Raw genomic sequence first — 11932 nt, 5'->3', positions numbered from 1 at the left:
CATTGATTTACAGCTGTTGACAAAGTTCACACATTTCATATGGTAGAAGAAGGATACAACTACTGCAGAATGAACACAATAGTGATAATTGGAGATTACAACCTTTTGTCGGTCGTCCATGGCAAAGCAATGCTCCTATTCTATATGTCACTCTGATACCATGTTAGCAATCAAAAGAAGAAGGAAAAAAAGGGCAAAGGATTGAAAGCTTGAGAGACAGTAAAACTCTAACGGTGGTTTTATTATTATAAAAGATACATAAGGGTATTTAAACCCCTTTATTCTGTAATATAATAGTAACAGACTAACTTACAAGTAACAGAAACTAGCAACAAAATATAGGAGACAGCTAACAGAAGCTAATCACCCAGTAATAACATTATATTTTAGAACTTTGGCTATTTTCCGAAAGTTGCTGCCGCAAAACCCTTCTCATAACCTTGTTTGATGCCGTCCTTGGAAGAGATGCCACTGGTACTACTTGAGAGACCTAACACAATCAAGCATTTATTTATTTAGAATACTAAACTATACTGTGATAACGAACTTCATGAATATAAAGAAATTATTCAGTACCCTGAATAATGGATTTAGTGTTTTTTGGAGAGCTGAATTAAAAGACATCTTCAATTTCTGTAAATCTTGTGCTGTGACATTTGAGTTCTTTAACACAGCAGCTATAGCCAACAGCTCCGGCCCACCACCAGAAGGCGGTATCCCAATTGCAGCTGTTTCCACAATATTACTATCTACTCCATTGCATATGCGTTCAATCTCAACCGAACTCACCTATCCAAACAGCATGAAAATGTCAGAGCATGCTGATAAAGTAGAAAGCACATGCACTCGAATAGAGAAATTGGTTTGTTAACAAATATAATCAAAATAAATTTGATAATCAATAATTGTACAAAAAGAAAACTTTAAGTAAAGGGGCTGAACAACATGAAATGAAAGCTATAAGCTAGCTGACAGCTGAAAATAGTCTGTGTTGATGTATTTAATGAAGCTTAATTTCACATAATAATTGAGATCCCTATGCCAATGAGGCATCCATCTTTCTTTCATTACATTTATATATTACCAAATTTAGACAACAAAGTGAAGGAAAAAATATCAAGGTAAAATATTTTACCTTAATTCCTCCAAGGTTCATTGTATCATCGGCACGACCATGTGCATGATAGTATCCTCTAGCTGTACGCTCAAATACATCTCCATGCCTCCGTAAAACCTGACTAGAGAAACGCAACTGTAAATATTCAGAAATCCCAAATATTATAGAGGAGAATGGTATACCTACCTTTCCATTCCAAAGAGCCATTCCCTTGAAATAGACACCATAATGATCAGCATTCAGCAATGCATTTGATGCCCCAAGCATAAGGGAGCCAAGAGCTAACTCACCTATTCCTGGAACATTTTGTGGCTGTAATAATAGAAAAGCAGATCGAACTTTAGTTTACAAATTTAATCAGAGCATTCGTTTGTTTGAGTCGCAGAGCTCATTTGAATGTTTAGAAGTTTGGTAGACAAAGGATGAAAACTTTCAGAGCAGACAATACATAGAATTTCAGTTGTCTTTGCACGTGCAATGATAATTATATGGTAGTGATAAAGGTTTGTCATAAGACTCATAACTAAGTAAAAAAATCAGATTTATGTCACTTGAGCATGCAAGACCTGCATATAGTTAACTAGCGCATTATTCAAAAGTAAAGTCGAATGAATAGCACTTACAATAGGATGCCCATCTTCACCTAGAATAAACAAATTGCAGCACATAGCTGGTGTGCTAAAAGCAGCTAATGATTGAGCCTGCAGTAATGATCCAGTGACGAATGCACCCCCAATCTCTGTACCACCACAATATTCAATGATAGGCTGGTAATGACCTCTTCCCATCAGCCACAGATATTCATCTACATTAGAAGCTTCTCCGGTGGATGCAAAGCAACTACATTTAACACAATAATTCCAACCAGTTACTGCATAATCATCAACGGCATTCACCTTCATGTGGTACTAAGTGTAGTAGGGTAGTAGATTAAACAGTGCTCACCGGATAGCAGACCAATCATAGCCAGATGTGGAATTTGCATTTCTCCAGCTCCGTACAAGACTTGGAATCACGCCGAGCATTGTTACTTCAGCATCCTAAACAGGGCACAATATCACTCAGTATGAATAAAACTACATAATATGTTGAAAAGTATGCCTTGATTGCGGTCTGCTCCTCGGCACCATAATTGCTGCAATTTTGGACTGCCTTCATTGCAGCCTCCAGCACCTTCATTGTACTGGGTATGAGGCAAGATAAGATATGAAAAGAGTTTAAAATTTATAGCAGGATGGTTTTATTATACCTGTACAAACTTGGCAAAGCCAGACCCAAGCGGGGATCCATTATACAAAGCCATTGAAGCTCCATTTAGCAATGATGCATATACTAGCCATGGCCCCATCATCCATCCAAGATTAGTGGGCCAGCAAACTACATCACCTATACGAACATCCAAGTGGCACCATGCATCTGCAGCAGCTTTTAGTGGTGTAATATTGGTCCATGGAATAGCCTTTGGATCACCTATACCAAGAGGTCAAACGACAACGAAATTCATCCCAGATTAATGAATTGAATGAAGTCTTGGCATTTTACTAATGTTATTTTTACCCCAATATTGTGTCAATACAAATGATTTGATCTAAATACTCCTGTGTAAGATTTCAGGAGAAAATTCAAATTTTAACTTGCCTGTTGTTCCAGAAGAAAAGAGAATGTTTGTAAATGTTTCTACTGGTTGTTCCACAGCTATGAATTCCTTGCCTCTGAATGTTACATGATAACAAATGAGAACGGGAATTGAAAAATACCATAATCCAAACTATTCATGCTGAATTGCTTCCAGATTAGGTATAAATATCATTACACATGAAAATGTTGAAAGGATCAAAGGCAAATCACCTGCCAATGATTTCTTATTTCATAAATTGCATATCTATAAGTATATCATAATTGAAGTGCATACTTTATTTTATTGACTCTCTCCAAAAAATCACACCAAGAAAAGTCCCCATTGCGCAGTTTCATGCTAAATTCAGAGCCTCTAGTTGGGATAACTATTGCCATAGGAGATTGTGCTTCCACAATTCTACTGCATTTGGGAAGCAAATCAAGTAACAATGTGAGATAACAATTTACAGATAAATAAAGGAGACAACTCAACTAGATGGTTACTTTACGAAACAGTTAAAAGAGACTTTCACCTGTAAAGAGGGAGGGCTTTATCGCCACGAAGTATGAGATCCTGATAAATAAAAAGAGGGGAATGAGAATAAAGAATAAACAGAAAAAAGTAAATAACTACGAAAATGTTACTGGTCGCATAATTGGCACCTGACAGTGCCAATAATAATTGACATATCAAGAAATGGACTAGTTTAAACATGTTGAAACTATTTAAATTTAGATATGGAAGAATATCAAGAAAGAGACTAAATAATATAAAGTTGATATCGATTATGTAAAGGACATGAAAATATAAAAGTTTTAACTCCTAATTATACTAGATTCCTGATCCTAATTAAATAATTGAACAAATTTTGAACTATAATGAAAGTTGCAAACCACTACACATAAGCCATTTAAAATACTCTATTCATTCCTGGATACAATTATGATATTTGGCGATATTTTATTATAGCTATTCAAATCTTACCCCTCAAACTAAAGCTTACTAAGATTTTAGATCTTTTAAAGATAAGCAGCACTATTGGAAGGATAAATCATCACGATGACTGGGATAATTCTGAAGAACTAGTTGGTATTAACATGAAAGAAGAGTCTTCAGTAGAATGATAACAAGTTGAAAACTCTTGGCATGTAATTATGAACAGAAAGAAAAAAATTTAAAATTCATCAAGAACAATAACAATAATTGTGAGATTCATCAAAAACTCTTGTAACAAAGGGCTTGTGAGTGATGACTCATAACCAAAAAATAATAACCAATTGTAAGAGAAACCACCACTAGCATGATTCATCCAATGAGAAAGAATCAATTGGCAAGAAAGGAGTAGCATAACAATCACCTTCCATGTTTTCTAACCTCAATGCATTTCAAAATAACTAAATAGTAACAAAAATAGAGACTAAACTGCAATGGCTAAAGAAAAAAAAAAGGGAAATCAAAATATTTTGGGGCTATTTTTTGTCACTATTTTATCTACTGTATGGCTTTTTGAAATGCTAACAAAACAATGAGGTAGACAAAGAAAGAAAGTCGCACTAATGAATCATATAAGTGATTACTTCTGTAGTTAACTCATTTTGGTAAAGAATTCTTTCTCGCTGATGAATCATACTAGCTGTGACTTAAGTCACTTATTACTTTCACTAGCCCAATGCAGTCTAACCCAATCACTTGTCCAAAAGTGACACTGCATTATATTAGTTATTTTTCCCCTTAAGTGCGTTTAAATAAATGCTTAGCTTAAGCAGGACTACAAAAATAGTTTAAGCTATCTCATAATATCATCTTTTTATCTAAGAATAAATAATCTTAGGTGATCTCTTAGGAGTGATGCCCACTTGCCAAGATTCATCACATTTCATTATTTGTTTCCCCATTAAGGTAGGATTAGGAATAATACTAGTAAAATAAGGTTAGTACCTTGAATTTGTGTCGCATCAAACCAATATCAATTTCATATTATTCAATCTTTATTCTCTCTTCCGTTCTTGTTCTACCTAAAATCAGAGTTATCAATCTCAAATAGAGGAGCGGCCAATCCCAAAATGGGATAGCGGGATAACCGCTATTTACTATTTTTTAGACTAGTTATGGGAATAATCTATAAAATATATATTAAATGTAAAACAAACAAATAAAAGAGGAAGAAGGGGAATAGAGTTATTAAATGACGATTACTTGGAAAAACAAAGGTATTGAAAAACATATGTATAATCAATCCATATTTATTTAAGGGTAAATCTGGGTTTTTGTGTTCAAAACAGTTCAAAATCACTCGGGCCGGGAAGAGCCCCGCTCCCGCTATCCGCTAAAAATCAAATAGCAAAGGTTCACCGCTCTGGGCCGCTATCCCGGGATAGCGCCGATATCGTTCGCTATCAATAACTCTGCCTAAAATCCCAATAGTTTCAACACTAATAAACATATTTAGTTGAGAAGTCTACAAAGAGGAAAAGAGACAAGTCGTAAAAAGATATTAGGGATTAAACCTGAGTAAATATGAGTTTTGCATTTGATATTTTAAGCCTGGTTGATATTTCACGTGCTGCGAAACTATCAGCTATCGATACAACAACATAACCTGCAAGAACGATAGCTAGGTAGATGACCACAGATTTACAATTCATTGGCATATCAATCGCAATTGCGGAGCCTTTCTCCAGACCCAGTGATTGAAGAGCATAGGCAACTAACCTACAAAGTAACAGAAGCAACTTAGTTTCTTTTTGCTTTTTCAAAATTTGAAACTAGAAAGGCTAATTATATACACTAATCACACTAATGCAACATTTCAAATAAAAAATACACCTTAAAATCTACCTCAAATCGAAAAACTGTGGTATAAATCTACCACCTATATTTTCTGGCACAATTTGGTTAAGCTAACAACTTCAAAATAACTTCTATCTATCTCGGATAGTGGATTGTAGCGGCCAACCACAACAAAAATGCTACAACGGAAACCCTAATGCTTAAATTTTAAGATTCATTTTTTGGAATTTTCGATCTCATTCTGATGTGCAATACTAACTTGCCACGACAACCATTATTCTGGCCACTATAGCAGTTGCTAAAGCTGTTACAATAAACTGTTTCGCTACTGTGTTTCCTATACAAGCTAGATATCGGGCCGGTACATCACTATGGCATGCTATTGACAGTACTGCATCAAATAAACGTTAAAAAGCATTTAAAGTGTGTGTCCGTCTCAGAAAAGTAGAAACTTGCACTGTCCTTTAGATATGCATACCTGGCTTGCAAAATCTTATTAAGTTTGGGAACTGGAGCATAAAGTAACTGTCTATTTTCGTTAGTACAATTGGTCGAAACAAAAATCTTCCAATTTATAAGCCATAAGCTTACACTTTATACTCTGGTAGTGCAGTACTATCAGCCAACTGTTTCAACTTGTAAGCTCTCATTAAAGTTATGTTTTAAGGTCAAGAATAAAGACAATAGATGATATACTAAACATATTTTATGTCTTGGCAAAAAACAAATTCAGACAGTAGATTTACACAGGAAGTTCAACAACTTGAGATGGTCCTAGGTAGATTGATTAATTCAAAACAAATTGATAGAAATTGTAATGGCACTAAAAATGGATGACAAAGCCAGGACCCAAATCTCCTGTTAGAATGGTGGGCACTGTAAAACTAAGAACCGTCAAGGAAATGGAGAATGAAAGGAAACAATAGAACTGAGAGCTGAAACTAACAGACATACCCAATGCTTCCCCAATCCTGCGATGCCTCACTATTATTCTCTACTCCCTACTTATTCATGCCCTTGTCCTCATATCTTTTGTTGTAGGCTGTATATCCACCGTTTTATGGAGTTTGTTTTCTTCCTTACATCTAGTTGTATCCTTTTTTGCTTGAACTTATAAGTGTGTGTGATTAATCTCCTATTTGGTAGGGTTAAGCTTAATGAATGATATATAAGAAATGTGACTCTTGTATGCAGTGCCTAAAAGTTTTAGTTTTTTACGAAGATGTGGTGTTTCCCCAACACATTTTCTCCTCTCATGATCATGAATAGCCTCCCTCAATCCATTCTTCTTCAACTGCCCTCTCTCTTGTCTAACAAACATGTGTTAAAGCAACGCTTGCCAGATATCATCTAGAGAGGAAGTGCATACCTCGTTCTTACAAAAGAGGGTATAATAGAGAAATTTAAAAAATCTACTTACAAGTACCATGAATAACCATAGATATATGCGTTGAACAATTCATAGCGACATCAAGTAAAAAATTTAATAATAAATAGATAGGGCATTTGCTGCATACCAAACCTCTTGCCGCAATTCCTCAAGTGTCATTCGTTGAAGAGGGAGATCATCATGCAATTCATCACGCCATATTATTACCGTGTCACTCAAAGTTCTTTTGCCTTTCAAATTCAAGCAATTCAGTGCAGGATTAATGGATGCTCCGGGAAACCATTGACCACTCGGGTAAGAAGATGAACCGTCCTCACTGAGATTCTCACTTAAGATGCATTCAGGTGGTTTAGAAAACGATATGTTCATTTCATCCAGCATAGTTTTCCAATAAACCTGAAACAACACACAATAACAATACTACAACAATACCAACAACAACAACAAAGCCTTTTATCCCAGTAAGTAGGGTTGGCTTCATGAAAAATACAAAGCAATAGAAAACGTTAAAAAAGCAAAATAAATATTAAGATTATGTTGGATGGACCTCTGGGTTTGAGAGTGAAAATTTGTGGAAATCAGCAAAGCTAGTAATTGGATCTTTATAGGATGATCCCAGAAACTCTTTGCCTCTCCTCTCCAGTAACCGACCAACATTGGTGAAACTAACACTTTTCCTGATCACAAATAAAACCAAATGGAGTTCATTAATTTTACTTGAAATATATTTTCAATTTTTGATCACTCAATTAATACATGAGAGAACGAACATACGGGTCGGGTAACCAAGCGGGTGGGTCGGGACCATAGTCCTCGAAGCAACCGTAGTAGAGCATCTGATGAAACTCGAAAGGTAGTTGTGGGTCGAGGACGTTGGTGGTGATGTTCTGCCACGTGGCAGGCGTATCAGCTCCATGAATTCCAATTAATTCTGTGAGACGCTGGTGGAGAGCTGCAGCGCGGTCTGCTGCAATTCCAAGGGATTCAATATCCGAAACAGAGATAGAAGATAAGGATTTGTAATCCATATTCATAACTCACTAAAATTTTCTACACTCTTTCTCTAATTCTTCTAATCTAAATTTCAAAACTAAATTATCCGATTACGTTTTGTTTATAATAAAAAGATATAGATGAAGTTCAATGCTGACGAGTCTACAGGCATTATTTCCAAATAAGAAAACATTTTTAAAATTAATTAATTATTTTAATTTTTAATACATTAAATATAAATATTTTCAATGAAATTGAAACATACATTTTTATTTCTTAAAAAAATTAATTATTTTATTTTTAATGCATTGAATATAAATATTTTTTATAAAAACATATCTTTTTAGACATTCCTTACTATTTTTCATAAATAAAATATATGATTTATAGTTTTATACCAGATATAATAATGATAAATAAATTATTAAAAAAAAGCAATAAATGGAACAATCACTATCGGACAAACGCCACCCATCCATGACCCATGACAAAAGCCAAGCAGAATGTTGCAATGTTCAATCTTCAACTACTTTGTGCGCAACCCAAGAATAAAAATATAGTAATAAATAAAATGGTTTGCTTCTTTTTACCTTCTTTTTATTTATTACTCCGTCTTTATGTTGAAGCAATTGTTTTCTAAATAAAAAATAATATTGTTGTAGAATAGAGGTTGATTTCTATAAAAACGCTTCTTTTTTTTTTTTTACATGTACTGTATGTATATAATAAAGCTAAAAGGCAGCATGCTTCGAGTGATCATGTCATATTGATGAATATTTCACACATTTTGCATTGGAACTTTTCATGAATGGATTGTCTCTTGCTTTTTTTTCTTCAAGTTCATAGGTCATAAAAGAATAATGAACTAGCAGATTTATAGAAAGAGAATAGAATCTAGGTTAAGATTAGTGCTGAAGGGAGTGCAGCACAGAAAAAAATGTAGAGGATATCCGAACTTTTCCCTTACGCATTTATCAACATCAACAAAAAATGAAAAATGTGAGTGAAGGGGGAACAAAATGAAAAAAATACAGGTGATTATGAGAGAAAAACTGATTTTTAAAAAAACTATAGAAGGGGGAGAAATTAAACAAGTTAATTAAATAAATAAAATAAAATAAGATAAATGAAATAAATTAAAATAAAAGAGAAAGAATGAGGAAATTTTTTGTAATACAAAATATAATTTCAAAAAATAAAATAAAATAAAAGAGAGTGAATGAAACGAATTAATAAAATTTATTAAAATTTATGCAATAATAATAAATTATATTTTTTTATATTATTGTCGAATTTAAAAGTTAACTGAGAATCATATGATAGTTCTTGAAGTTGTAAGACTAGAGTGGCTCATGCGGGTGAGGTGTGAGTTAGATGTGGAGGTGAACTATGGGAATTTGTAAATGCCTTCTAAGTTTGGTTAGGCGTTAAGGTGGTATCGACAAACATATACATGATGTTCAATTCACACTAAAACAAAAATGACTTTTGGCAACAATCCAAAACTACAGTCTAAAGTGCAATAAACCGTAGCCTAAAGCTTTAAGGGGTAGTTTATCAGACGTGGAATAAATGGTCGTTGCCTATTCTTTTAGAGGGCGGTTTTTTATTTTTACTCACGAATTTCAAACACTGTCGCCTAAAACATCACAAGTCCACGATTTTAATTGTAGTTTTAAGCCGCAATTTTCTACTAACAACACAAAATAACCATCTCCAAAACAAGAAACTGCAACAGTTAGTAAAAAACAACAAATAAAAGTCGTAGCTAGTGTATAGTTTCATTTATACGAAATACACTGAACCACGCCTAAAACTTGTACACGGTTTTTAATAAGCAACAAGTAAAAAGTGTTGCCTATGAATTGGAAAAAATGGTAAATCTTGTGACCTCTATGTTGAACTTTAAACTTATTGATATAATTAGTAAAAAAATTCCTATACATTATATGGTGATACATTTCGGCCATAAAACTTCATTTCATTCCAATAGATTATAAGTCAATATTATTAATTAAACTAGTAGAAGACCCGTGCGTCCGCACGGGTAATTCATATCTAAATGTGAATAATATATTACAAACGAAATTAGCACTTATATCTTAATTATATTTAAAAATGTTAATGTGAAACATCATCCTTGAAAGTGAAATATTACAAATATCACTGATAACTATGAATATGTATAAATATTTTGTTGAATAAAATAAAAAAAATATTGTGGTGTTAGTGACCCGTAAAATAGTGAGTTTCAGTTATAAAATTCACAGGAGTTAGTAAAAGTTACATCGGGTCTAATACCTAAGAATTTGCTACAAATTTATAAATTTTCAAATTCATAACTGGTAAAAACTTAAAACTTAAAACTCTAACATCTTTTTATTGAGTTAAAGGTTAAGAAGTGGTGATATTGATCCGTGAAAATTATGACTTTAGGTTAAAAAGTGGTGATATTGATCCGTGAAAATTATGAGTTTTAGAAGATGTACGTCCGCACGGATAAATTCATTCAATTATAAATTTCAACTGAATTTTTTAAATTTTTAATTACATTATTTAAAGAAACTCTCATATTAAAAATGGTGGTTAGGGGATTTTTACAAATAAAAATGGAAAAGAAAAAATATTATGTTTTTGCTTGGAATTTTTCATAAAAAGAAAGAAGTTAGTTGAGCTTTAATGCTAATGGGAAACATGCATTCACATATCTTATATACTCTCAAAGAATGAGCATGCTCATTCCAAGGCCACCACCTATCTTCTTACTCAATCCTTCTCATCATCATCATATTATCTAGGAAATTCTAACTATACAAATAATAAACCTTCTCATTTAAAAAAGAGATAATTATTTGGAGACTTTTTTATAATCTCAATTTTTTTGACAAATATTAACTATTTTAAACTATTAAACAATTTTCATAGTACATAGTACAGTCACTTATATTTGTCTAAATTTATTTATCTCTACTAATATATTTGTAATAAGAAAAATGTATATGTTAATACAAAGTAAAATAAATATAATCATTACAACAGAAAAATACAAAAATAGATGTAATGGATTTTATGCATTTTCTAATTTCAGTATTGGCAAATTTCTTTTCTTTCTGCATCTATTTATTTATTTTGGATCGTAAATTAGTGTAACAAAAAAACTAACTGCTGATAGGTGTCATCAACTGCTTTTATATTGAGTAGAAGCCATACGAAACCTTTTGATGTATTATTATCTGCTTAAACAAAAAGAGTTGTGCACATCAAAGTTGCATGTAATATTACAACAAGATTAACCAGTATAGCCTCAGCCCTCAACTATTTGTACTGCATTGGCACATCGGTTTTATCCTTTTCTGTTTGTTTCAATATATAGAACCTATGGGCTTCTTGATTCACACACAGATATGTAATACACAAAGATGAGCCAACCATAATTTATAGAACCTATGGGCTTAAAAATTATCCTAAAAACACTTTAAACACATACTTTTAATTTTATAAGTAAATAAAATGGTAACTCATGCATTAAGTTACAGCCTTCAAAAACAACCTATTTTAGTGAATCTCCCACTCTCCTGGATTTCTTTACTCATCAAATGCATTCTCCCATTTGGATTCTTCAATCAACCTCATTAATAGGATTCTTTACTCACAAAATTCTGCATAAACTTAGTTCTTAAGAAGCTCTACATGTACAAACACGATAAGGCTCAGTATATCTCCGTCAGAACTAAGTTAACTGATACTTCAATATAAGTAATGAGAGATGTGGCTCCCCTACTGAAGTGAATTATTATTGAAGTGAACAAATTGATATTTCAACACACTATGATTTAATATCGATATACAATATCAATCATTGATTTATTTGTAAATGATTGGTATTACTCACTTTAGAGGTGTCAGATCTGGAAATGGAATAAAATAGTTTTTTAAGTGCAAGTGCAACCACTGGTTCTAAATATTTTGTGGTGTGAGATTACACTATAATACCACAAAGTGCAACAACAATACAAAATGTAAA

The 11932-nt window shown here is 32.9% G+C and overlaps 1 protein-coding gene across 2 annotated transcripts; it reads right to left on the bottom strand.

The window, feature by feature from the left end:
* Positions 1-215: 215 nt before the first annotated feature.
* On the bottom strand, positions 216-8020 carry LOC131594885 (probable acyl-activating enzyme 17, peroxisomal). Of its 2 annotated transcripts, XM_058867089.1 has the most exons (14): positions 7690-8019; positions 7463-7592; positions 7043-7311; positions 5243-5447; positions 3268-3308; positions 3030-3155; positions 2756-2829; positions 2367-2587; positions 2063-2157; positions 1741-1957; positions 1304-1429; positions 1136-1234; positions 577-789; positions 216-490 (listed from the first exon to the last, which is right to left on the bottom strand). In XM_058867089.1, the coding sequence occupies exons 1-14, from the start codon at positions 7947-7949 to the stop codon at positions 380-382; spliced, it is 2187 nt and encodes a 728-aa protein (XP_058723072.1). In that variant the 5' UTR covers positions 7950-8019; the 3' UTR covers positions 216-379. The 2 variants fall into 2 exon arrangements, 1 of the variants encoding a protein (XP_058723072.1); XR_009281588.1 differs by lacking the exon at positions 216-490 and having other exon boundaries at positions 650-789; positions 1136-1238; positions 7690-8020.
* Positions 8021-11932: the final 3912 nt, after the last annotated feature.

Source organism: Vicia villosa, linkage group LG4 (assembly GCF_029867415.1).
Source record: "Vicia villosa cultivar HV-30 ecotype Madison, WI linkage group LG4, Vvil1.0, whole genome shotgun sequence".
NCBI lineage: Eukaryota > Viridiplantae > Streptophyta > Magnoliopsida > Fabales > Fabaceae > Vicia > Vicia villosa.
The sequence above is the reverse complement of the archived record's forward strand: the minus strand, read 5'-3'. Positions and strand labels throughout refer to the sequence as shown.

Coding starts and splice junctions, on each gene's coding strand:
- LOC131594885 (XM_058867089.1), bottom strand. CDS start 7,949: ATGAATATGGATTACAAATCCTTATCTTCTATCTCTGTTTCGGATATT. Junction 1,958..2,062: donor TATGATTGGTCTGCTATCCG/GTGAGCACTGTT, acceptor TGTTAAATGTAG/TTGCTTTGCATCCACCGGAG. Junction 1,430..1,740: donor GTGAAGATGGGCATCCTATT/GTAAGTGCTATT, acceptor CTATTATTACAG/CCACAAAATGTTCCAGGAAT.